Source organism: Talpa occidentalis, unplaced genomic scaffold (genome assembly GCF_014898055.3).
Source record: "Talpa occidentalis isolate TD23 unplaced genomic scaffold, MPIMG_talOcc4v2.1 talOcc4.9, whole genome shotgun sequence".
NCBI lineage: Eukaryota > Metazoa > Chordata > Mammalia > Eulipotyphla > Talpidae > Talpa > Talpa occidentalis.
The window spans coordinates 65,743,517-65,768,429 of record NW_023605305.1 but is presented as its reverse complement, the minus strand read 5'-3'; the positions used below and the strand labels follow the sequence as shown (position 1 = coordinate 65,768,429).

Genomic DNA, 24,913 nt, shown 5'->3' with positions numbered 1-24,913 from the left:
CCCCCAGAGGCAGGAAAGTGAAGTGAGAGTCATCACACAACTCCAGGGGACATAAATGCAAATTTTTGGTTGACCAGGGGGTCCCTGCTAGTTGGGGAGCAGGGTGTGAAGGTAACTCAGGCCACTTGGGCAGAGCTGATTCCTAAGTTTGCCCTTTGGACTCCTTGAGGATAGCCCTTACCTGTCAGCTGGGGAGAGGTAAGAGAGGTGAGTCTGAGCCTCTTCATTTGGAGAGAAAGGTTTAAACCTGGGCAGGCAATAGCCTGGAGGAAAGTAGGCTGAGGAAGGGGGACCAGAGTGCCTGAGGCACTCCATGTTGATACTACTGCTCCCAATCTTCTGGAAGCTTCCCCATGGGTGCATGTAACAGCCAAGGTCAGGGTTCTGTTCCCATAGCCAGATGCCTGGAATATTCATGTTTTCCACATCCTTGTCAGGGAGCCAAAACCATCTTCCAAGAGTCAGGGTAGTTGAGCCTGGAGAGAGAGGCATAGAGTCCCATCCCAAGAACTGAACAAATAGACCTTGAATAAGTCAAGAATCCACTTTGAGGACTTTTTTCTCCTCACCCTTCTGGCTAACTCTGGTTCCCTTCCTCCTTTCCTCTCCCCCCATAGTTTCTTTTTCCCTCTTCTTCCTTCTTTCTATGCCCTCCTCTTCCTCCTCCTTTGTCTGACAATTTATTCACAGCTTTGGTGCTGTGGAAAGTCAAACCTGGTTCAAATCCAGGCTCCATAGCTCCAAAGTCATGTGATTTGGGGCAGGTTGCTATCCTCTTTAAGCCTCTCTTGACTTGCCTGTCAATAACCCAATGGATTGTGGGGTCAAATAAATCACAAGTTCATATATTTTAGCCTCACTTGCCCTCAAAAACCATTGAGAAATAATTACAAAAAAAAATTACCAGAAAAATCTTTCGAGAGACCATACAGAGTGGGACAAAGATACTTTATTTCTCTGAATCTTGGTTCTCTCTCCTGTAAACTGGAAGTAATGTAGGAGCGATCTCAAGAGCTGTGATGAGGATTCAGTGGTGTAGCGAATGTCCTTGCACATAGTAAGTGCTCATTAAGATTCTGTTGTTATTATCTTTGTGGAGGATTGTTTGTCCTGAAGGAACCCAGGAAATGAGGGAGAGAAGTCTCTATACATATAACACGGCAAAACTCTTCTGAGGCCAGCTGTGCTTCAGGCGGCAAGTGGGGGGGGGGTTCAGGGATAATGGGGGTGGGGTGGTGAGGGACAGGACACAGGTTGTATACTGAAGCATTAGGTGGCAAACATTATGTGCCAGGGAGCATGGCCCAGGCATTCCTAAGAGCCCAAACAGCCCAAAGAATTCCTAACTTAAATCACTAAATGATCCAAAGCCTTTATGCCTTGAATTCAGTCTATCCCAGCACCCTCAGAACTATGCTGGTCTCAGCATGCCTGTTCTTGGGCGTGCCTTTCCCTCCAAACTGCTTGGTTCTGGTGGGGCAAGGGCCATGTCACACCTGATTGTGTGTCAAGTGTGGGAATGTGACAAAGAATGGTTCAGGATTGAACTTCTGATGCAGGGGCCAAAGGAAAGAGAGCTCTGGGACTTTTCCTGAAACTTTGTAATCATCACTAAGCTGGCATGCACTGCTTTAAGAGCCTCCAGATTTGGTGTTGGTGAGTGCAAGGGAGAGCCTGCTGAGGGTGATGGCAATGCCAAGGAAAGCAGAGCTGAGAGATGGAGGGAGATGCCCACTACTTCGTGTGAACACCTGTACACTGGAAGTCATGTGGGGCCACAGAAACCAGCCAGTTCTGAAGCCAGAACAGACCTGCTTTGTTGTGTGAGTTGTTTCTTAAATTAGGTCTTCCTTGGGTTGGATTTCAGTCTCTTGGAACCAAAAGAGCCTAGATAAATATGGGTTCCCCCCACCCCCCAATTTGTTTAAACAGAAGTCTTGATTATCAGATGGCATCCATGAGAATAACTCCTGCCTAGAAGTGGATGATACCAAGGAAGGGAGAAAGGAGCCTAGGTTCTGGGCAAACTCTATCCCTGAGACCCAGCCAAAAGCACTGTTACAGGGCAGCCCCTAACAACACCACCTTCACTTTGGAGTAGGTACACCTGGGCGCCAATCCTGCCTCTACCTTGGAGGGACCCTGGATCCCTCACCTATAAAATGAGGAAACAAATATTGTTGTGAAGATTCACTGAAAGACTGTGTGAAAATCCTGGTTTCTTCTACTCATTAATGGCTGGTTTATTTCTCTTGCTCCTAAAGCTCATTGTCGCCTTGTGAGGCTGTTGCAGCCAGCCAGGGCGAGCAGGGCTGCTTCTTGGCATTCATCCTACTCCCTCACTCCCCATACCACTGCAAAGCTCCACCCCAGAAATCTGCATCCTAAAGGCCTGCCTGGAGAAAGCTGCACCAAACTGGTCAACCTGGCCCTACCTCCCTTAAAAACTTATCTCCACCAGGACTAAATTTAGATCTTAAACCAGACAATCAGCCTGGGAATTCCTCAGGAATTCCAGCGAGGGCCAGCTATTCTTGTCATTTTTTTTTTTTTAATGGAGTAGGGCGATACTTTTTCTAAATAAATATTAAACTAAAAGCAAAAATTGGTCATGCTAGAAAATTTGTAAAACACCTGGGTGGTGGGGTAGGCACCAGCTGTCATAAAGCCCCTAAGGACATTTTGCATCTTTCCTGCCAGTCATCCCAATGTCTGTTTGGTTGGGGGGCTGTTGACTGAGCTCAGCATGTATATGTGGCTTTATATCTTGATTTTTCCACCATAGTTTAACATAAACATGTTGCCGTGTTATAAACTCTTCTCTTATTGCTGAGTACCAGACGCTGTGCCTAGCATATCACCAGCAGGATGGTAATAATGCTCACACTCATCCTGAAATCAAGAGCTCGTATTATTCTTGCTCTGCAGATGAGGAAACTGAGGCACAAAGAGGCTAAGTGTCTCATACCATGTCTTGGGGAAGCCCAGGCTGTCTGGTTGCACAGACCACGCAATTAACCAGGTCCGTATTTGCATCATGGTATATTCAACCTTTCTTAGAGAGAGGGCTGGTATTCCGCCCGCCCAGTATTCCTTCTTCATTGGACCAACTTCCTCCCAGTGGGGACAATTCCCGCTCTTCCCACCCTGGCAGCTAGTGGGTGGAGGCCAGCACACCTTCTGGATCTGGCCAATCAGCCCGTCTCCCTGGCCTCCATGAGTGGCTCAGGAAGGGGCACGTAGCCCAGGTTGGCCCGCGGAGAGATGGCTGGAAAGCGGGATGCAGCCTGGGCTGGCGCCTGGACCTGCTGGGAGTGGGGCTGGAATAGAGGCAGACCCAGATGGGGAGAGACCATCTCCCACTCTGGAACCCACTGCACCTGAAGGGGATTTTTAGGTTGTTTCTGGATTTCTCAATTACCTGAACTTCTTCGTCTCCTGACAGCCAGTTGGCATTGGGTTTGCATCTCTTGTAACCGAGCCTTCTGGCAAGTACACCCTGGTTGTTGGACTTCTGGGTTCCCTCTAGCATTTCACCATAATCTACGACGCCACAATGAACACCTTCACATCCAGAGCTTACCTTGATTGAAAGTACTTGTGATATTTTTACAGGAGTTACTTGACAAAAAGATCAGACCTTGGCAGGGCTCTACAGAAATTTTGCAAATGGTTTCCTCAAAGCTGGCAATGATTTGTGTCCCTCACCTTCACCGCTCCCCCCCCACCCATAATGTTTAAAATTGAGTTCTGAAGAGATTTTCTTTTTTAACAAGCCAAAGTTGTATTTTTTTTTAAACAGGAAAATGATGTTTCTATAAAACAGATACAAACAGACAAAAATCAAAACACCACACACAAAAAGCACAACACACAAGACCAGTGCAAACCCTTCCCATCCCACTTCCCCCAAGTTTTAAAACCACTATACAGAGCCCCAAAGATTAGACTGTATTGGAGAGGTCACAGTATTGAATCAGAAAAATAAAAAGAAGAGACATTTTTTAAAAGGTCTGTACACAGGTAGTGGGGGGAGGGGCATACACTTCACTCCAACATTAAAAACATAATGCAAAAGGGTCTCAGTGATTATCAAGGATTTCTAGAATACTACCTTGTATGCTAGTCCCCTGCCCACTTTTTTTAAAAGTTGTTTTTAAAAAGGATAAAAAAGTGCACAGACACTTTCATAAGGCACAGACAGATTGTTGTACAAATCATCGCATTAGGGACTTGGAAAAGACAGTGAGACAATGAACTCCCGAGAATGCCAGGAGGCCGTGTTCCTGAGCCGGTATCCCTCTGGCAGAGTGAGGGCAGACGCAGGATCAAGCAGCAGGTTACTGCCTCTCCTCCTCCAAGACTTTGCACACTCCAGTTTCCAACTGGAACTGACTGGGGGTTCTCTGGGGACTTGGGGATTGACTTTCAACAGCCAGTCCCAAGGCCTGAAAGTGGCAGGTAGCCATTACACCACATCTTCCTGGCAGGACCTGAGGGTGATCTAAAGGGGGAGAGGTGGAGGTGCTGCCCAAGGCCCCGTGGCAGCAATTCACTGACTGCAAGATGCCTGGCATTTCTATTGCAGAGGAGGCTGCTGGAAGCAAGCGGGGGCTCTGGTCAGAAAAGCAGGCTTTGGGCACACAGGCAAGACTCCTGAGGCAACCAAATGGGCCTTCTTGGCCTGTGGGCATCTGCCCCAAATGCCTCACTGTCCTCTAAACATCACCTTACCTCTGATGTCAGAAGTGGGGTGCTGTCATCTCAGGTCCGTCCTCCCAAACCCCATCTAGTGGCAAACATTTGTTGAATGACTTTGCTGTGTATATACACACGGTGCTGTTTTGCTAAATGTCTGCACAATCTTAATCTGACTTCTGATTTATTCAGTAAGCCTTTAATGAGCACCTACTATGTGCTAGCACAGTTAGCACTGGAGGGTCAAATAGAAGCTGACAGATCTATCCATCTCCTTCCCTGAACTATGAGTTCCCCGTGGGCTTTTCCCAGTTCCCAGTTCTGTGTCCAGAACACATCATGTTGATTGGTGGGTGTTGAATGACTGAAAAATTGTTGCTACAGTTAGGGGAGCAGCAGCTCTCATCAGTTAAATCCCAGAAGACTCCCAGTTCTGGGAATGGACTAGAAAAAAGGAGCTTGTTTTAACTTAGCAACAGCCCAGCTTCTCCAGTGGTTTAAAATGAACAGGCACAAGACCACAACAAAGAGTGTACCCTCTGGTCTCCCCGATTCTACCCCTGGGGAGGGTAGTGGTCATGAGGCCCAGGATGGTAGTGGGACAAGGTCTTTGGCTCCTCCTGCATGTTGCAAACCTGGGCACCCTGGTTTAAGAGGAGGATCTCGGGATGGACCCAAGCTCTCACATAGCTCAGGTCTGCCAGGAGAAGGTGGACAGTGGGCACCTGAGCCTGAAAGAAAGGACACTTGTCCTGCCAGGGAATGGGTGGCGAAGGGTCCTCAGCCTGGGGGGGTGAAACTCTTCACACAGGTGCAGGTACCCAACCTCTTGATCCAGGGGTTGCCCACATGAGGTTCCAGAAAGAAACTCAGGCTTTTTCAAGCTTTGTGGGACTCGGGACCAAGCAATGGAGTGTGTAGGACTTGGCAACAGCTACTTTGAGCCCCAGTTCTGCCGGATCCTACTGTGTGACCCTAAGTTGCTTCGCTCTCGGGGACTCGGCAGTTCTCTGACCTGCCATGTGGGGAGAATACCTTATCTGGATTCTAAGTAGCACAGCTCAACATCTCTGATTAGAATGAATGGTACAGCTGTGGCATTTTAAATTTGGCTGTGCCTTTTCCCTTAGTGGCACCTAAATGTGTGTTTTATATGGTATCTTAGGTACCATTCAGGATGGTAATGGTCCTGCCTGGCGGGATGGATGTGGGAAGTGCCGCGGTGCAAAATGAAAAACAGCGTTTCCCTTTCCTCCTTCTCCTGCTCCCTTTCTCCAGACAGAACATAGAGGGTGATGTGAGAGGCTCCTCTGTTGTACTGAATAAATCAGCTTGGAGCATCAGGAAATGTCTGGTTTTTAGAAGATAAACACCCCCTTAATTCCTCTTGGAAACGGAGGCTATTTATAGCAGCTGCAGAGCAAGTTAAACAGGCCACCGGCGCCTTTCTTCCCCGGTGACAGGTCACCAGGAGCACCGTGGGGCCTGGACCACGGTCACTGCTTTCCTGGTGGTGGCTGTCAAGCCTCGGGTGAGCCAGCAAGAGCAGGAGAGAAGGGCTGACTACCCAGGCTGCTGAGACCACCCAGGCTTATGACTGGGGCTCGATCCAGTCAGGAGACTGTCCTGGAGAACCACAGTCTGGGGGTCTGTCAAAGGGGATCTGAGGGAGGCTCTGCCCACACCCAGCACAAGAGGCAGGGGTGGGAATGGGATGGAATTCTCCAGTTGACCAAGTTCAGCCAAGCACCAAACTCTTACCATGGGTGTGGCTGGGGTTCCAGTATATCCCCCAGCTACTCTGCTGCAAAATTAAAACATGGACTTGTTTCCCAAACTCACTAAGAAAAACAATGAGGGGTTCCTGCAGGGGCAAGAATGGGGTTTCTGAAGTTGAGATCAGACCAGAACACACTTCCAGGCTGAGAAGTAGCAGTTCATCCAAGAACCTGGAACATCACAGGGCACAGACTGACTGGTCTTAGGGGGACATGCTATAACAAGGGCCCCTCCCAGCTGGGCTCTGGGCCTCTGGAGACCCAGCGAATGTTTGTTATGTGAATGCATGAGCTCTCCAAAAGCTCTCGCTCCCTGCTTCTCTCAGCCGATGAAGAGATAAGGAATTGTATCAAAATGATGCCTGCTCTTCACCAGTGTGTGGGGCTTTTCAGAACGTCACACCCTTCCTCCCAAGCGTTCTGGAGTGAGCAGACACTGGGCTTCCTCCTGGACAGACTGGGAACTGAGAAACAAGCCCAGGCACTTTCCTAAGGGTACAACGCAGGGCAGGGCAGGACAGGGCAAAGGCTGGCCCAGAACTGGGGCAAGAAGGCAGCAGTAGGCTGGGCTAACCCAACAGACAGGTATGGCCTGGGAGTCTGCAGAGGTGGGCCTGGGGCAGGGGGTTAGGGCTCCAGGAAACACCTGGCAGAGTCCTGGGCAGGGGGCAGAATCACAAGGTCAGTATTTTCAATTAATGTCTCAGTTATTAGTTAACGTCTTAATGATCAATTACCACCTTAGTGACCAGCAGGAGAAGGGAAGCTGAGAACCAGAACAAAGACCAGTTCCAAAGCCTGGTTGCTCCTCCTCCCTTGCCAGCAGGTTGCCCTGATTATGCCCACAGCTGGACAACTGGAAATGTGGAGACTGGTCTGTGCCACTGAGCACTCTTTCCAACTTCAGGTGAGTCACTGGCCTCTGGATTCCTTTCCTCCCCCAGAAAAAGTGAAGCTGGTGCTTGGCTTCTCCTTGGAGCCAGGGATGGGATGATATGCACTGAAAACATCCAGAGACCCAGTCACGGTGCCATGTGCTTGTTAGGCTGTGTGGGGGAGCAGGGGTGAAAAGGCTTCTGGGGATGACGCTGCCCAGAACTGTGGGCCCCAGCACCCATCAAAACCCCTCTCCAAGACCGAGTTAGAAATGAAAAAAGCAAATTGTTCTTTTATGTTCTCCGCCCACCTTCCCCCCAGGAGTTGCTGCTTTGGAGCTGTAAACAATGAGCTATTTTTTCCTCCCCTTAGAAAATCTGAGTGTCCCTCTTCCATACCATCTGAGGGAGCTCTCTTTAGGTGCAGGCTTCATACATTCAAAACCAGCTGATGTCACAGCCCCGAAAGTGAGCAATTTCTAGTTTTGTAATGTCTGGGCCCTGGATTGCACGTTCCTTAGTGTTAAATAACCCCCCGAGTTAGGATCCCTGGATAAATACCTAGGCATTCTCTCACTCACTCTCACACACATCCTCTTTCTCACTCTCTCTATGTCTCCCTACTTGCCCTTCCCCTCTCATGAATACTCAACCCAACCCCAGCCAAAAGCATTGCACAGAGGACAGAGGATGCTGTTTCCCAGCTGAGAGGTCTCCGGTCCGGGGCGGGTCTGCCAGGTGGTCCTGAGCTTGCTTTTGGGATGGCTTTTTTGGAGCAAAGCCCTTTTGAGCCAGAAGCCACCCTCACCTGGGCTCAGGCCCCCAGGGCCTTTGCCCCTCCGACTGTCACGCCTTGTCTACCGCTGGAGAACGGTGGGACAGGTGGCCGCTGCCCTCAGACTCCCCAGCAGCCGTGGTGGTTGCCCAGCCCAGGGGGGGCTTCACAAAGATGACCTTGCTCCCGCCAAGGCCCATAGAGGGGGCCGGGCTATGGCCTGTAGATCTTGATGACGTCCTTGAGGGGCCGCCGGCAGATGGGGCAGCAGGCCCGGGCCTGCCTCTTGAGCCGCAGGCCGCAGCTGTGGCACAGGCACATGTGTCCACACGTGTAGATGACTGTGTCCACTTCGCCGTCAAAGCACACTGTGCACTCGCTGTTCTTGCTGCCGGTTGGCTCCGGTGGGGAGAACACGGGGGACACTGGGGGGCTCAGCGGGGAGCTGGGGGCCGTCACTGCAGGAAGAGAGGACAGGACAGCACTTAATAGTGTGGTTCCCAGGTGGGTTCTGCTGGGGCAACCCCAAGAAGCCAGAGCTTCTATGGCACAGCCCGTAGGGGAACAATTTTAGGAGATACCAATTTGGGGTTTTGCCCTTTTCCCTTCCCTCCTACTCCCAATCATCAAGCACCATCATCGCCCTTAGGGGTGTCATATCTAGGTGTTTCTCTTCCCTCCAGCTGAATGTGCAACTGAGGAAGGAGAGGATGCCGGGAGTTGGATAGGAGGAAGATGTGGGTCACCCTGCTTGGACCTGGGAAGGCCAAGGGCAGAGTGAAAGGGTCCAGGCTGGCTGCCACCCCTATCACCTTTGGGATTTACATGTCCTTACCTAGGGATGACTCAGATGCTGAGGAGGACTGGTTGACACTGAAGGCCATATCAGAATCACTATCGTCTTGGGAGCCGCTGAGGGAGCCTGATGGAGACGTGGTGGCAGGGCTGGCCTGCAGGGTGCCTGGGATCAAAAAGACTCCATTAAGGGCAGTGGAAGCTGGGCACCACCCTGCTAGTGCTTGGCTCCCCACTGCTTTGCATATCAGCATCCTCATCTGCCTAATGGGAGGATGTGAGCTGCCTCATAGGATCTGCTGAAGACTGATGGAACTAGACATGTTTGGGGGACACCTGTTATCTAGGGTCTGCCCAGCCTCTATTCCACTTTATTTCAGAAGCAGCACTGGGGTTTTGTTTGGGGGGGGGTCACTACTCAGCCGTCACTCAGATAATCCAAGGCAGACCATTAACAACCTCCACCCCTTGTTTTCAATGGCAGTTCAGGGAAAGGCGTGTAACCCCAGTAAGGTGAAAGGGACCTAATTCTGTGACTTTCACTAAAAATGTTGGAAAAGAAGGGGCTCATTCGATTGAGAGTTAAGTTGAACACTGTAGAGTCTTCCCAAGAGTAAAGTTAACACAGCTTTGTGATGGGAGCCTGATGACAGCCTCTCAACACCTAGATCCAGCTGTTCCTGAATCCATCCAATATACACCCAGACATTCGAAGTATGTTTACCCATAAGTTTCCTACTTTGCCCATTGCACTTTGAATCCCTGGCTTTCGTCATCTGCAACTACAAGATTCCTGACTAGTGGTGTTCAACATGGATGAGTCTTTTCCCCCCAAACTCACTGCCAGTTCAGATAATAACAGAGACGTCCCTTCCCTTACCCTACTTGAGGATGGATGGATAGAGAATGCAGCAGCAGAGCTGCTGTGAGGTAGGGTCAGGAGGCAAGTCCCAGGCCTTAAAAAGCAGTTGCCTCCTTTCTACCTCCTGCCTTCTCTCCCTGACCACTCAACGGCACAGCCTGATTCTTCTGAAGGTGCTGGAAGAGGGGGAAGGACTCCAGGCTTAGTTCTTACAAAGCCCTGATGGGAACTTGGGCAACTCATCTCCAGCTGAAAAGAGAACTATGTCTGATTGTCCCTAAAAAAGAAAAAACAAAACCCCTAAACCAAGAAAACTGCCACTACCACCACTCTGCCCTCAACAAAACAGCAGCTGTTTCTGTTGTATTAGTAAGCAGACACCTGCTGGAAGTACATACACCTCATCATTTCATCCTCAGACAACCCCATGATGGAGGGAAACACTGCCTTTCCACGCAGAAGGAAGCTGGGGCTCAAGGAGGATCTGTGATTTACCCAGCATCTTCATGGCTGGCCAGAGGGATGCCTCTGGGGCAATCATTTAATCTCTCTGTGCTTTTTCTTATTGGTAGATGGGGGCAATGATACTGGCTTCATCAGGAGAATAAACCCAAGCGAGGTAATTTATGAAATGTTCATTGTTATTGTCATTTGAACCAAGAGCCATGGTTCAACCAGGCCTTCCCAGACCACCCTGGCTCCACCAAGATGGAAGAGAACCCCGTTTATTGTATACATATTGCTGTGCTTTCATGTCTCTGTGAGCAAGTGTTCTGTGACCTGTCCCAACCTGGAATCCACGGGCTGGCCCACAACTAGTGGACACTTGGAATCTGTGGCATGAAGGCAACGATCGCCTCAAACTAGGATGCATCAAACCTCCATTCCATTTTCTGTAGACGGTGTTATTTTTATTTCCTCATTTAAGTATAACTGCGTTTATTTTACTCCTTCATTTGGTATGCATTACATATTTTTTAATCTAATATAGTAAATCATAAAGGAAATAAACCCTCACCCCCCTCCCCGCCCCAACCATTTACTGATGCATAAAGCCTGCTTGGTCCTGACCCTGATAAGCACTAAGGTGGGTGGTTTACAAAGTGTGGCTATGGGTGAAGCAACCTGGTATCCCCGGGGTTACAAATTAAAAAAATGAGTCCTCCGGGCCTGGCCACCCAGACCGCACTGGAAATTGAACACGGAAAATGGGCGGGTCTGCAGCGGTTCGAGTTTGAGAACCGGTGGGGAGGGGGAGGGGCGCGTGAGGGGAGGGGAGAGGGCGCGCACGCGCAGTCCGGCGTGGGGAAACTCACCGAGGAGGCGCAGCTGGCCGGCGGCGCCCCCGCGCACGGCGAAGAAGGCCCAGAGCGCCTGCGTGGTGTCGACGCACAGCAGGCGGCCGCGCGGGCGCCCGTTGACGCCCAGCAGCACGTCGCCGCCCGGCCGCAGCGTGAAGCTGAGCGCGTCCCCGCCGCTGGGCACGGGCCCGGCGCGCGCCACCACCCAGTACTCCTTGCGGTCGAGCAGCGCGTCGGGGTCGGCGGGCAGCTCCGCGGGCCGGAGCCCGCCCGGGTCGCACGACGTGATGCCGAAGGCCAGCACGCCGGGCGCCGCCAGCCCGGGACGGCCGACCTCCACGAAGAGGCTCTCGCCGGGCCGCAGCGGGCGCTCGGAGAAGACGAGCGTGCGGCCGCCCTCGGGCCGCGGCGCGCAGGCCACTTTGCGGTCGGCCGACAGGCTCACGTCGGGCCCGCGCGTGGCGTGGAAGCGCAGGTCGGCCTCGAGCAGCGCCGGCGACGACGCGGGCCGCGGGCGCTCGCGGGGTCCGCACGGGATGGCGGCGGCCCCGGCGTCGGCGGGCGGCGGGCCCGGGGCGCGGCCCAGCGCCAGGTGGCCCAGCTTGGCCACCACCTGGTTGTTCTCCAGCTCGTTGTTGTCGAAGTTGGCGGAGTCGTGGCTGCTGGGAGGCAGGCAGGCGCTGAAGCGGGCCTGGCTGAGGCGCGCGGGCGTCAGCGTGTCGGCGAAGGCGCTCTCTGCGCGGGGACAGAAGGCACGGGTGAGGCGTGACCAGGGCCGTCGGGGCTGCCCACCCGCAGGCCTCCATCTGCCCCGCCCCGCCCCGATTTTTTTATTTTTTATTTTGGTTAAGCGAGCTTCTTCGAGAACTGCAGGTGCCCAGAAATGATGGAGCATGATCTGGTTTACTGACATAACTAGCACCCCCTTATCCGTGGCCTGTGGTGGTAGAAGACATTGCATACATTGTGTTGACCGCGAGAGGCCACATTCACATAACTACAGAATACTGTCACAATTGATCCGCCTAACTATTGGTTGTCGGTGGTCTCTCACTGTGCCTAGTTTATGAAGTTCATTATAGGTGTGCAGATATAGGGTTCAGTGTGATCCCCGGTTCCAGGCAGCCACTGGGGCTCTTGGGATGTATCCCCAATCCAGGATAAGGGGGTACTCCTGGACTTTTAAGTATGGGTAGATAAGGCCCTTTTTCCTCCTTCCCCACCTCATTTTTTTCTTCCTTTCTCTCCCTTCACCCGTCCCTCCTCAGTTTTCATACTTTTGAAGATTTAAAGGGCATTTGATGGAATACTACTCAGCAATCAAAAAGGATAAACTCATGCCATTTGCAGCATTATGGAATGGAGCTGGGAGGGATTATGCTAAGTGAAATAAGAAAAAAAAACCTGAATGGTTTCACTTATAGGTGGAACATAGGAAAAGCAAACAAAGGGTTAGGAAAAAGACAAAACTTGCAAGCTGACCATAGATCTGAGGCATACAGCAGGGGAAGGGTGGGGAGAGGGTTCAGAGGAGGGGAGAGAAGAGCATGAAGGACTATGGTGATGGTTCATGGGTGCTATGGTGGTGGGAGCACTATGGGGATTGCATCTGAAGGGAGAACATTGATGTAAGAAAATGAAAAAAAAAAAAAAGGCATTTGAAAATCCTTTATTGTCTCCCTCCCCAACTAGAACAAATGCTTCCAAGAGAAAGAGCAAACCCTTGTATTTGCCTTACTTGTGTGATAGCTGCTACCTTAAAATGGCTTTCAGTGTTATCTCATTTAATTCCCACACAACCTGTACTGTTATTATCCACTGTTTAGCAAAGTAAGGAGCTGAGGCACAAAGGGGTTAAGGAATATGACCAACATCACACAGCAACTAAATGGCAAAGCTGTGCCTTGGACCTGGACTGTCTGGCTCCTGAGTCTGGATTCTTCAACAAATGTTTCCTCTGAAAAAGTCTGGTGTGGGCCTGGTAAGCACTCCAACATTGAATGTATAAGGTTTCTATAAGAGATTGCCTCATTGTATAGGGCAGGAAACGTAAGGGTTTTTTTGTCTTTTAGAGTAACAGTCAGAAAAAATCTATTTTTAGTGACATGAAAAATGTTCTTGATACATGTGTTACAGTTAAGTAAAGAAGCCATACAGGTCTTCACACTTTGGTAGATTACTTCTTGACTGTCTGGCCAATCCCAAAGTGAGTCCCTGGAGGGCAGGGTTTATGCCAGTCTGTTTACCACCATATTCTCAGGGCTTAGCAGAGTGCTTGAAAAGCAGCCTGCATTATTATGTAGTTTATTGGATGAATCAATGAGTAAAGTCTCTAAAAGAGACCGGTTGCCACTTTGAATAATAAATCAGGAAAAGTCATTAAAATGTTTTGAAGTCTTTTTAGTGATAAAAATACTCTTTTTAACCATATGTAAAACAAGAGAAAGTTAAAAATTTTCTCAGCCTTATAAAAAAAACAGACCTTTCTAGCCAAGATCTTGTTAAATGAAATTTATATCACTTCTGTATTTTATATCATGGGAAAAAATTTCTTCCTCTTTGATTTTTCCAAATGTGAAATTAAGTTATGGTAATGAACAGACATTTAAAAAAGCACTCCCTAGCCCCTGATGAGAGTCTGCTACATTACTCCCTACTGTCACCCCCTTCATGCTGGCAGAGTCTGCAAAGCGCTCAGCCAGCTGATTCTGACTAGAGCTGGTTGCTTGGCCTGCTGATGTTTTTTTCCTTTTTAAAATCTGTTTATTTTTGAAAACTAGACATAAAAATAGTATGGATGCTGATTACCTAAACCAACAATTATCAATTCATGGTCAGTCTTGTTTCATTGATACCCCTACCAACTCATATATTCTTTTGAATTAATCCTGGATATATTATTTCTTCTGAAAAAATTTCAGCATGGCTCTAAAAATTAAGGACTTCAGACATATATGAGAATATGCTTTCCTCCAGTTTGTCTAAATGAAGATGCAAATAAAGTCCACTCATTGTCATTGGTCTCTTCAAGTTAGATTGCCTCTTCATCTCTTCCTCCCTCTACATTTTTTGTTATAATAAATCACCATGTTGTTTTCACATTTTTTTTTGGAATTAGTGGCCAATACTTACTATTTCACTTAAACTGGATTTATAGCTTCTTTTAGAAAATCACGAGGGCTGGTAACAGTGGGCCTGAATTCTGCTATGGCAACAAGGGGCTAAAACTTGCTCTTGTATTTGTTCATGTTTGATGTCTCCTTCCCCATGGCCTGAGGTGGCGCCTCTTCATCTCAGTCACTTGCTTGGGATCTGCAGGCATCTGAATGTGTATGTAGGTCTTGCCTTAGAAGATGTTTCCCTATAACCTGAGGGAATTTGGTTCTTTAAAAAAGAATAGATGTGTGCATGCATCTGTATCTGTATCATTTATGTGCATAGGAATTCAAGTTCTGTAAAGAAAACAATGGATAATGACCTCTCAGGGGGGTGAGATGATGAGGAACTTTTCAGATAGTTGTGTGTTAGCCATCTCTTCTACAAGGTTTTATGAGAAAAACCCCAATTGCTTTTATAAAAATCAAGTTTTTCAATGAATATTTAACAGGGTGGGAAAATACCCATAACATCACTTTAAGTGAATAAAAGATGACACAAAACTGAATATATGATTTGTTTCCAGTCTTGTGGGAAAGGTATCTACAGGATGCATGGGGAAAATGCAGGAGGAAATACACCAAGTTGAGGGTAGTTACGTCTTTATAATAAAGTTTTCAGATTTTCTCATTTTTCTCTAATGAACATGGATTAATGTTATAATCAGAAGAAAAGTATAGAAGTAGAGTAAAACAAGTGCTTTTTCTAAAAAGCATTTGAGACAAGATGATGTTACTGGGAGTCTCCTGGTGTAATGAAACTTCCCAGGCTCCCCCCACCCCCCTCTCCTGCCCCCACTCTTCAGCTAGACCAAGCCTAAAAGCATTGGCTGGCCCTGGCCTCCTTTTCCTCACCCCCAACACTCCTTGCCCCTAACCTTTCCACATAGGCTCCCCCTCCCCTTCGGTGTAGCATCCTAATTAAGAGCATGTCATGTGGACAGGGGTAGACTCACTGCCAAGTCCTGACTTCAGTCCTTCCTGCTCTGTGACTATGATTAAGTCATTTCACCGCTCAGCCTCTCAGCTTCCTGAGCTTAAATGGAACAGTGATGTTCCTCACGTCCCACCTAGGTTGTTATGGAAATTAAATTAGACACTTATAAGAAGTGTTACAGAGCATGGCACAAACTAAGTGCTCAGAACTTTTATTTTTATCATTATTCCTTCATCACTGATTGTGCAAAGTCACTCCCCATGTGCCAAGCTCTGTACCAGGCCCTGGTGAAGAGGTGAGTGAGCTGGGAGGGCCCCTGTGTCCATAGAGCTCCCGTTCCAAGGGGACAAACTTGAATGAGGCATCCAAAAGCAAACTGTGTGAGCACAGCCTGATGAGCACCAGCAGGAGCCACCGTAGTATAAGGTTCCATAAAATGTGCACATCTCGGTGAAGCGCTGAGACTAAGGTGACGTGAGTTATCCCAAGTCACACAGCCAAGGAGTGACAACGCTGGGATTCTCCGAGAATGTGTCAAAGGGGCACTTGGTCAGAGTGGGGCCCGAGTGCGGGTCAGGCCTCTCTGACAGTGATCTTTGGGCTAAGACCTGAAGGCCAAGGGAGTGCGAGCTGTGAAGGGGTGAGAAAACATCCCAGGCAGAGGGAAAAGCATGTGCAAAGGGCCAGTATTTCTGAGGCAGTGAAGCTTGATGTGTTTGCCACTAAGCACTTGGCCTGGTACCTGGCACACAGAAGCCCCTTAGAAAAGATTGGATTTTTTTTTTTTTAAAAGAGGCATGTATTTTTATTTATTTATTTGTTTGTTTGTACATGCACTGGGTATAGCCAGAAGCGCGGGAGGGTGAGAGAATTCACCAGAGCCAGAGCGGGGAGCAGAGCAGGCAGAAGGACCGAAGTACACTGCTGAGGGGAGCAGCGGGCGGCAGGAGAGGTCTGTGCACCATGTGGGACCCTCCTCCGGTGGCCGGGGAGCAGCCGGGGATCGAACCGGCGCCGCAGAGGCCGCAGGCAGCCTCGCAACCCAGCTCCCAACCGTTGCACCACCGGGGAGGCCCAAGATTGGATTTTTTTATTTTATTTATTTTAAAGATTTATTTATTATTTATGCATACAAGAGCTGGGGTACAGGCCAGAGGTGTAGGGGGTGAGAGGAGTCACCAGAGACAGAGTGGGGAACAGAACAGGCAGACTGACTGAAATACACTGCTGAGGGGAGCAGCGGGCGAGTCAGGAGAGGTCTGCTATGCCATGTGGGTAGCTCCCTGGCCAGGGATCAAATTCGTGCTGCAGTGGCTGCGGATAGCTTCATAGGTTGTGCCTTAACCTTGCGCCACCAGGGAGGCCCTTTTTACTTTATTTTTAAACAAGGAACTTTGTCCCGGTCAGGTGAGTAAGAGGCTCAAGACAGCACGGCTTTGGCCTAGGCCAGATACTTCAGAATCTACTTCTCAAAGACTGTCTTGCAAAGAACCAGCCAGCTATAGGCTGAAATCCTAACATGGAAATGTCACCAAGGGGCCATAAAGACTCTCTGCTGCCAACATGTGACTTGCCTCCACACCCACTCTGGACATGATGAAGGACTCAGCTGTTTTCTTGAGCACCTGCCAGATGCAACTCCACACACTTATTATCCCCATCCATCCTCACCATGAACGCATGTGGCCTGTGAAATAGGCACAATTCAGAGTGGGAGAACACCAGGGCTCTAAGAGGTGGGTGATTTATTCAAGACCACACAGACAAGGGTGACAGAAATGGGGTTCCATTTCAGATGTCACAACTCCAAAGCCAGTTAGTTCCCTTGACAGCTAGCAATACTGCCTCCAAAATGCACTGTCCTTGTTCAGTTCTTAGAGCCGCCCAGCATGCCCACTCAGCCCCAGGCCAGAGGCCAACTATGACCCCTCAGAGGAGGGATCCAACAGGCGGCCCCTCCCTCCCACAGACACCCACTGGGCACCATCACACAGCAACAGTCCCCTGGGCTGGTTGGAATGGGCTCCCTGACCATCCACTCACCCTTGGCCACCTCCAGGACCCGCCTTTGTGTCTGGGGTCTTCCCTTTCCTTTCCTTCCTTAATTCTCAGGTCAAATATGTCTGGGGCTGGAAATAAGGGAAAACTTATGTCCCAAGAGAAGCTATCTTTGTGAAGATGAAAACAAAAGCAGGAAGAACTGGAGACGGTCATTTATCAGTCACTTCATTGTCTCCAAAGACTGAGTTGGACATGCACTGGCGGCAGAAGTGACAGGACAGGCTGACAGAAGGGACATGGGGCGAGGAAGAGAGGAATCCAGGATGACTCCTGAGTTCTGGACTGACCAGGTGGGTGGTTATCCACTGACAATGGGGATGGATGGCTGAATGTGTTTGGTGGGGGATGCCTCTCAGATGCCTGGAGATGTGAATGGGCAGAGAGAAGTCTGGAGTTAAGAGGAAGAGGCAGGGCTGGGAACCTAGATTTAGGACCCAACAGCTTAGAGATGGGATTCAAGGCTCAGATGATCTGGAGGAACAGGGTGGATAAGGAGAAATGGCTTTGCCTTAATGGCTGTTACACTCTGCCCACTCAGCACCAGGCCAGAGGCCTACTGTGACCCCTCAGAGGAGGGATCCAACAGGCAGCCCTGTTCACACACTTCTATATGCCTGTTGTATTACATGATTTAACAGTAAGAAGGAAAGGGAAGAGAGCCCAGGCCGGGACCCTGGTGGTCTCAGCTTATGTACACAGGCAAGGGACAGTAAGCAAGCTGAGGAGGAGCAGGTCAGAGAGGCAGGGAGAGGTCACATATGCCAAAAGTGAAAGGCCAGATGAGAGGACTGAGATGTGAGCTCTGGATTTGGTGGTGTGAGGCTGAAGGGTGAGCTTGCATCCAGTCCAGTGAAACAGCGAGGGCAGCTCTGTTGCAACCAGATTTCAGTGTAAAGGGAGGCACATGCACAGATGCAACCAACCGCGGGTTGAACATTCATTCATGCAGTTAAGCCTAGGATGATTGCCTCTGTACTGAGCATATATAAACTCTTTTTTCTTGTCATTATTCCTGAAACAATACAGTTTAATAATGATTTCCATAGCACTTGCATTGTTCTAGGAATCATATATAATCTAGAGATGATTTAAAGTAATGGGAAGGTGAGCATAGGTTATATGCAAATACCACATTTTATACAAGGGACTTGAATTTTGATGTCTGCAGGGAACCAGTTCCCCCTAGGATACCGGGGACGACTGTTCCTAGTGGTGAACTGAAACCAGAAGAAAATGAAACTGAAGGGCTAAAATGTTTGCTGACAGAGATACTGGGTCACCAAGGTGGACACCTGCAAAGCCAAGTCAATGATGGTGATACTGGTAACCAGTGGGGGACAAATCTTGAGCCTCTTCCCCTCAGGGTCCATATATTCCCAGAGATTCACAAAGCCTAAGGTTCCATATGAAGTTGTTTTGGGTTCAACTTCAAGAGAAAGCTTTATTGGTAGTCCCTAAATGTGACAAGTGAGAGGCTTCACCACTGTTTGGACTGCGGGACAATGCATCAGCTGGCTGGACTTTACCTGCAGCCGAAGCCTGTACGGTGGAGAATAAACATGGGAGAGAAGTGTTCTCGGCTTTATTCCTTCTCAATCCCTAAACTGCCACCCACTTTCTACTGTTTGAATAGTAAAGTTAAGATGAAGAATTAGAGAGTGTTGTGAACAAATGTGATAATGCTTAATTTACATGTGGTTCAACTCCTACTTTGCAACATTAGAGAAAGTGGACTTCTTTCCATTTATAACTTCTTTTAAGTTTCACACTGACCATTTTAAAAATTCAAACTTTTGAAATGCAAACAAAAGTCTGATGGCATGAGCTGAAGAGGGAAGTGGAGAGCGGGGAATAGACAGCATTTTTGAGACAGTTTTGCTCTGCAGGAGCGAAGAGAAATGGGATGGTAGACGAAGATTGTCAAAGACATTAAAAAAAAAGATGGAAGCCACTGGAACTCTTATGTGTGCTTCTGGGATGATTCTGTGCAAGGGAGAAAGTGAGGCAGGAGAGAGCGACCACTCATGGGAACATGTCCATGAACGGGGAAGTGGGGAGGGGAGCAGAGCTCTTCCAGCCAAGGCCACAGAGGGCAGGTGGCAGGCAGGGGGTGTTGAGGTTTGAGAAGGGTGTGGACATGCTAGATATGGACCCTGGGTCTGTTGACCATGGAGTCCAGGCTTTTCCCTGTGCTTCCTTCTGCCAACCAAAGAGTGCTGGGCCGGGGGAGACAGACCTCATTTGGTTCATCTTGGCTGTGCCCTCAGTTCTTCCTGCACTGTGGGGACCCTCATCCTGTGTCACAGGCCGGGGTAAGGGGGAATTAGCAGCAGAACCATGGAATAACAATGTGCTTGGCACCATGCCCGGCAGAGAGCAGGCCTTCAGAAGCCCCCAGGGGGACAGAACCATGACCCCCAAGTGGCAGTCTCCCCCCGGTGTGGGAAAGGACAAGCTTCAGGCCAAGAATAAATGCTTATTCTTGGGGCAGGGAGATGGGGGCTAATCTGGGCTGTTTAGGAAGAAAACATTAACTGCTAAGGCACTGAATGAAGCCAGCTGTCACCCTTCCTCCCTGACTAATATGGGGTGCTCAGAGGGCCCACGAGGTGCCCCCTGGGTCTTAGGCAACTCCACTCCCCCACCATGGCCATTCATTAGCTGGATGACCTTGGGTAAAACCTCTCTGGGCCTCAGTTTCCTCACCTGTAGAATGGAGCTATACTCAGACCTTGAGGCCCAGTATTTAGATCCCAAAGCTCATATCTCTATCAAACATTCTGTTCATAACACTAAAGGACAAACAGCGATGACAGAACCACCATTATGTGACCTTGGCCAACTTATTGATCCATGCCCAGCCTGCAAAGGAGATGACATTGTTTCCTGCCTCCTAGCATTCATGTGAAGGCAGTAGATGCCACCCAGGTTCAGCTCTCAGTGTAGCATCTGGTGCAGAGTAGGTGCTGGTAACTAAATGAGTGAAGGGGTCCATTCTTTCAAGATGGGTACAAGATAGAGAGCTATGTTTCTAGCTGCCTGGCATCCCACCCCTCCATCTCTTCCATAGGTCTTGTAACTGTCCCACCCACACCTCCCACTTTCACTTGTTACCCTGAAGAGGGGACTAATCTGGCTGGCCACTCTATCCCATCCCCCTGACCATGAGCTCAGTGACGCCTTGACCGGTACCAAGACCTGAGAGGAAAGCAGTTCTTCTGTTCGATTTGGCAAGCTGGCAGGACATGAGACTGGAGCTCCTGGTGACCTCCCCCTACCCCAAAGGGAAAGCCTACTGAGGATGACACCAACAAAGATGCCAGCAGGGCAAGAATTAGAGGCAGGCTGGGTTTCCAGGCACTGTTCCTTGGGCCCAGGCAGAAAGCCAGGCTTATAGGCAGCTGTTGCGTGGAATTTTCAGTTTTAATTTGCTGGTTTTGAAAATGAGATTGAATGGGTTTCTGTCACTTGTAACCAAAGATTTCTGACAACATGGCCTGCAATGTCGCGGTCCTGGGCTGGTGCTGTTTGTTGAGCCTTCTGCCACAGGACAGAGGAAGGACAATGGAGCTATGACATTGACTTCTCCTGAGCTGCCTGGGAGAGGGACAAGGCTGCCCAGGATAGCAGTGGGCCCGAGCCTCCAGGAAAGGGACAAGAAGGAGCCAGTGAGAGAAGGGAGAAAGGTGTATAAGACCTGGTTAACCTTCCTCCTCTGAGCCCAGAATTGCCAGATTTGGCAGAAGGTAATTTGCTTGGGCTCAGTCCCTTCTCTGTGGCCCAAAGGGGCATCTAGAAAAATCTCACGCTCTCGGCATGGACTGCTTGGGGACCCAGTAAGCCCACCCTATCTGCGCCCCAAATGATAGTAAACAATTGGCCCCAGGGCAGACTGGGGGAGAATGTGCCTGGCAGCGCAGTTGGCTGGGGTGGTTGGGCAACCCAAGCTGCCCTTCTTCCCTCCTGTATTTTTCTGGGCATAAAAATTAGGGTGGCAGGTCTGTGGCTTTTAGCATTAGCTTTTAATTTAACTAGGCACATGACAGCTGACAGGTTGCTGTGTCTGGAAGACGTTTCAGGCTTTCCTAAGCACCACAACGTACAGGCAGCATTTCCTTCAACCAACATTCAGATCTAAAGAAAGAGCAGTCCAGGCGAGGGACTAGTAAGTGCAAAGACCCTGAGGCATGACAGCTGGGTGTGCTTGGGAGAGAGGCTAGTAGCAGGCAGGCCAAATCTGTGCAAGTGGGAGGCCTCTAGGGAACAAAATTCCAGATTAAATCCTACAGAGGGGTGAGTGAAAAAAGAAAAACAAGAGCCTTAGCACAATACCATTCACATTTGAATAGAAAACCTGTAACTAACTCTACCTATTTCTTTTTTTTTCTAAAAAAATATTTATTTATTTATTTATTTATTTATTTATTTATTTATTTATTTATCTATCTATCTATCTATCTATCTATTTATTTATTTATTTATACAAGCACTGGGTATAGTCAGAAGCGCGGGAGGGTGAAAGAATTCACCAGAGCCAGAGGGGAGAGCAGAGGGGAGAGCCAGAGGGGACAGCAGACTGACGAAGTACACTGCTGAGGGGAGCAGTGGGCAGCAGGAGAAGTCCGCGCGCCATGTGGGTCCCTCGCCTGGCGGCCGGGGATCGAACCGGTGCTGCAGAGGCTGCAGGCAGCTTCGCAAGCCAGCACTCAACCGTTGTGCCACCAGGGAGCTCCTATTTCATTTCTTTTTTTAAAAAAAAGATTTTATTTATATTTATTTTTGCATAGGAGAACTTGGATGTAGGCCAGAGGTGGGGTTAAGAGGATTTACCGGAGACAGAATGGGGAGCAGAACAGGAGGATCTACTGAAATACACTGCTGAGGGAGCAGTGGGCCAGACAGGCGAGGTCTGCTGTGCCATGAGGCTTAGCTCCCTGGCCTGATGAACTCAGGTCATCATGGGTGAGATGGTCCCAGCGCCTCTAGGCCACCAGGGATGCCTCTACCTATTTCTTAAAGAAACACATGCTCAAGGGCTTACGGCAAACATCAGAGCAGGGCTATCTAGCCAGGGGAAGCATGTTTGGGGGTAGGGTTAGGGATGAAGTAGGGTCAAAGAAAACAAGATAGGGGGGTTGTGATGCTGCCATGCCCCAAGTCAGAGGTCTGAAGAAGTAGCTTGGCTTGCAGTGGGGAGGAGGGAGGAGCACTCTTAAAAGGTGGTGGTGCGATCACAGCTCTGGCCGCACCCTGGAGTCACTGAGGGGTCTTAAGAATTCTAACTTCCTGGGGAGGTTCTGATTTAATTGGTTGGGATGCAGACTGGAAAGTGGGGTTCTCAAGGGCCCCCAGGTGACCCCAATGTGAGCTGGGGACCACGAAATGAAATACAGATGCACCTGGGTGCTAAGCCTGGCTCTGCCACTCTCCAGCTTGGTAATTGGCTTCTCTGAGCCCCGAATTCTTTAAAAGGGACTACATCACCCTGTCTTGGGGTGAGAAGAGGCACTCCAAGATCTGGTCACATGAATATAGCCTTCTCTGGCAGGAAGATGCTGAGCTGCAAACACAATTCCACTGGGTAAAAAATATATACTAAGCTGACAAACCCCTTTTCATTTCTGAGAATTAACTTTGGCTCAAGTTTTAGGGCAAATACAATGGGGATGAAGGGGAAGATGCCACCCAGAGAGGGTGCCCAGATAAAATATAGGATGCCCAGTTACATCTGAATTTCAAAAAAATAACAAATCCTTTTATAAGCATGTCCCAAATATGGTATAGACATACTTGTAGTAAACATTGCTATTTTTCTGAAATTCATATGCAAAGACAATCATCCTGTATTTTTCTTTACGTTTGATAGCGTGACCCAGATGCCACTTTTGCTTACTGGTTTTCTGGCTTTATCCAGTGGATCTGACTTTAATGAGGGAAGTGGATGGGAGGGGTCCCTATTCTGGACTTTTCTATTCTGAGGTTTCATAGAGGAGAATCTCTAAAGGAACTATGTCACTTTCCTTGTGAGGAAGAGGAAGCCAGAGAACTCTGGAGAGCCAAACACCGGAACCTTTTATTTATCCATTTGGTACCTTAGACACCACCCTCGGGAAGCCAAGTTCTCCCAGAATTGGGAAGGTGGGACCCCATTTGGCAGGAGGGTGGGGGAGTACTTTGTGGTTCTCATGTTCCTCAGCAGAATACCTGTTTCCTGCATTCGAACTATACAAAATCAGAACTGCTTAGCTTACTTCTTATTTCTCTGATAGTTTTTTATCCTCATTATAAATCACTGTTGATAACGTGGGGGGAAAAATATCACATGTAATCTCTTTATGTAACTAATGTCAACTCGTCCTACCCCAGGAAAGGATATAGATATTAACTGGGTCTTGATCACCTGCCAGAAACTTCCCTGGTAGCTCATATTACCTTCAAAAAGGAAACGAACTATATTGCCATTTCTGATTACAAAAGCAACATAAGCTTTTTACATATATACTTTTAAAAAAAAAAAAGATTTATTTATTTATACAAGAACCAGGGTTCAGGCCAGATTCGCGGGAGGGTGAGAGGATTCACCAGAGACAGAGCGGGGAACAGAACAGGCAGACTGATGAAATACACTGCTGAGGGGAGCAGCGGGCGTGGCAGGAGAGGTCTGCGCGCCATGTGGGACCCTCGCCGGCTGGTGGGGATCAAATTGGCACTGCAGAGGCTGTGGACAGCTTCACAGCGCTGCGCTCAACCACCTGCTCCACCAGGAGTGGCCCTACATACATACTTTTAAAGAGATAACTGATAAAAATATGAAGAAGGAAGTGAAAATCACCCATAACCCAGAGAGAAAATTCCTCCTAATCGCATTTCCCCTTTCCCCTGTTTTGCGCATAGGCCTGAGGTGCTGCACTAGCCCTTCTGTTCATATAGCTTGCAGGTATGGACACTGAGGCTCACCTCTCACAACTTACACAGACTCCCCAGCAGATGCTGCCTCTCCCTCCCCTCCAGGAGGTTTGGGATATTGGAGGGGTTCATTAAATGAACAAACGAATGGGGGAAGAATCTGACTGCTCGTGGGCTTATTCAGCCTCATTAAGTCATCACAGGCTGCTTCCAATTTGTATTTTTAAAGACTCCTAATCCACTTGCGCTGATTAGGAAGTGGCAGTGATTTCTTGGCTGTAATTGGAGATATGGCTGTCTGAGGGAGCAGGTGAATGAGGTGTGATTGTTTCCTAGCTCCAAAAAAGAGTGACAAGAGATGGAGGAGGTTTTAGAAACTGACATTTCCTGGAGGTGAAATACCAAAGGCTTCCATGGAAAAGAGTATGGGAGGAGGAGGGAGATGGTTAAGATGCCAGGTAAGGCCCCAGCTTGGAGGGTGGGTAGCTATTCATTATTTAGTCTGCCTAAGCCTGGAATTCAGACGGGTGCTTTGGCCCACATGCGAACCCCAAAGATTCTTGTTTCTTAGTTGTGATTTCTTGTGCTTTCCATGTGCCAGACACGGTGTTACATGACTCTCATACCTCCTCTCGTGTAATCTTGCCAACACTCCCAGAAGTCTGGTGCTATTATCAGCCCTTTTTACATAAGACATGATTGAAGTACAGAGAGGTTCAGTCACCCGGCGAAAGCCACACAGCTGACAAATGAGTTAGGTGTGGGGCAGA

At 49.0% G+C, this 24,913-nt stretch overlaps 1 protein-coding gene across 2 annotated transcripts in view; it reads right to left on the bottom strand.

Annotated features, from left to right (window-relative positions):
* Positions 1 to 2,610: 2,610 nt before the first annotated feature.
* Positions 2,611 to 24,913, bottom strand: part of NEURL1B (neuralized E3 ubiquitin protein ligase 1B) — a 44,629-nt gene continuing 22,326 nt past the window's right edge. Inside the window, exons 3-5 of one of the 2 annotated variants that reach the window (XM_037501302.2) lie at positions 11,100 to 11,819; positions 8,962 to 9,087; positions 2,611 to 8,584 (exon numbers count right to left, since the gene is read on the bottom strand). In XM_037501302.2, the coding sequence (XP_037357199.1) occupies positions 8,340 to 8,584; positions 8,962 to 9,087; positions 11,100 to 11,819 (1,091 nt within the window). In that variant the 3' untranslated portion in view covers positions 2,611 to 8,339. The remainder of the gene's footprint in view (positions 8,585 to 8,961; positions 9,088 to 11,099; positions 11,820 to 24,913) is intronic. The other variant, XM_037501303.2, reaches the window with a different exon arrangement.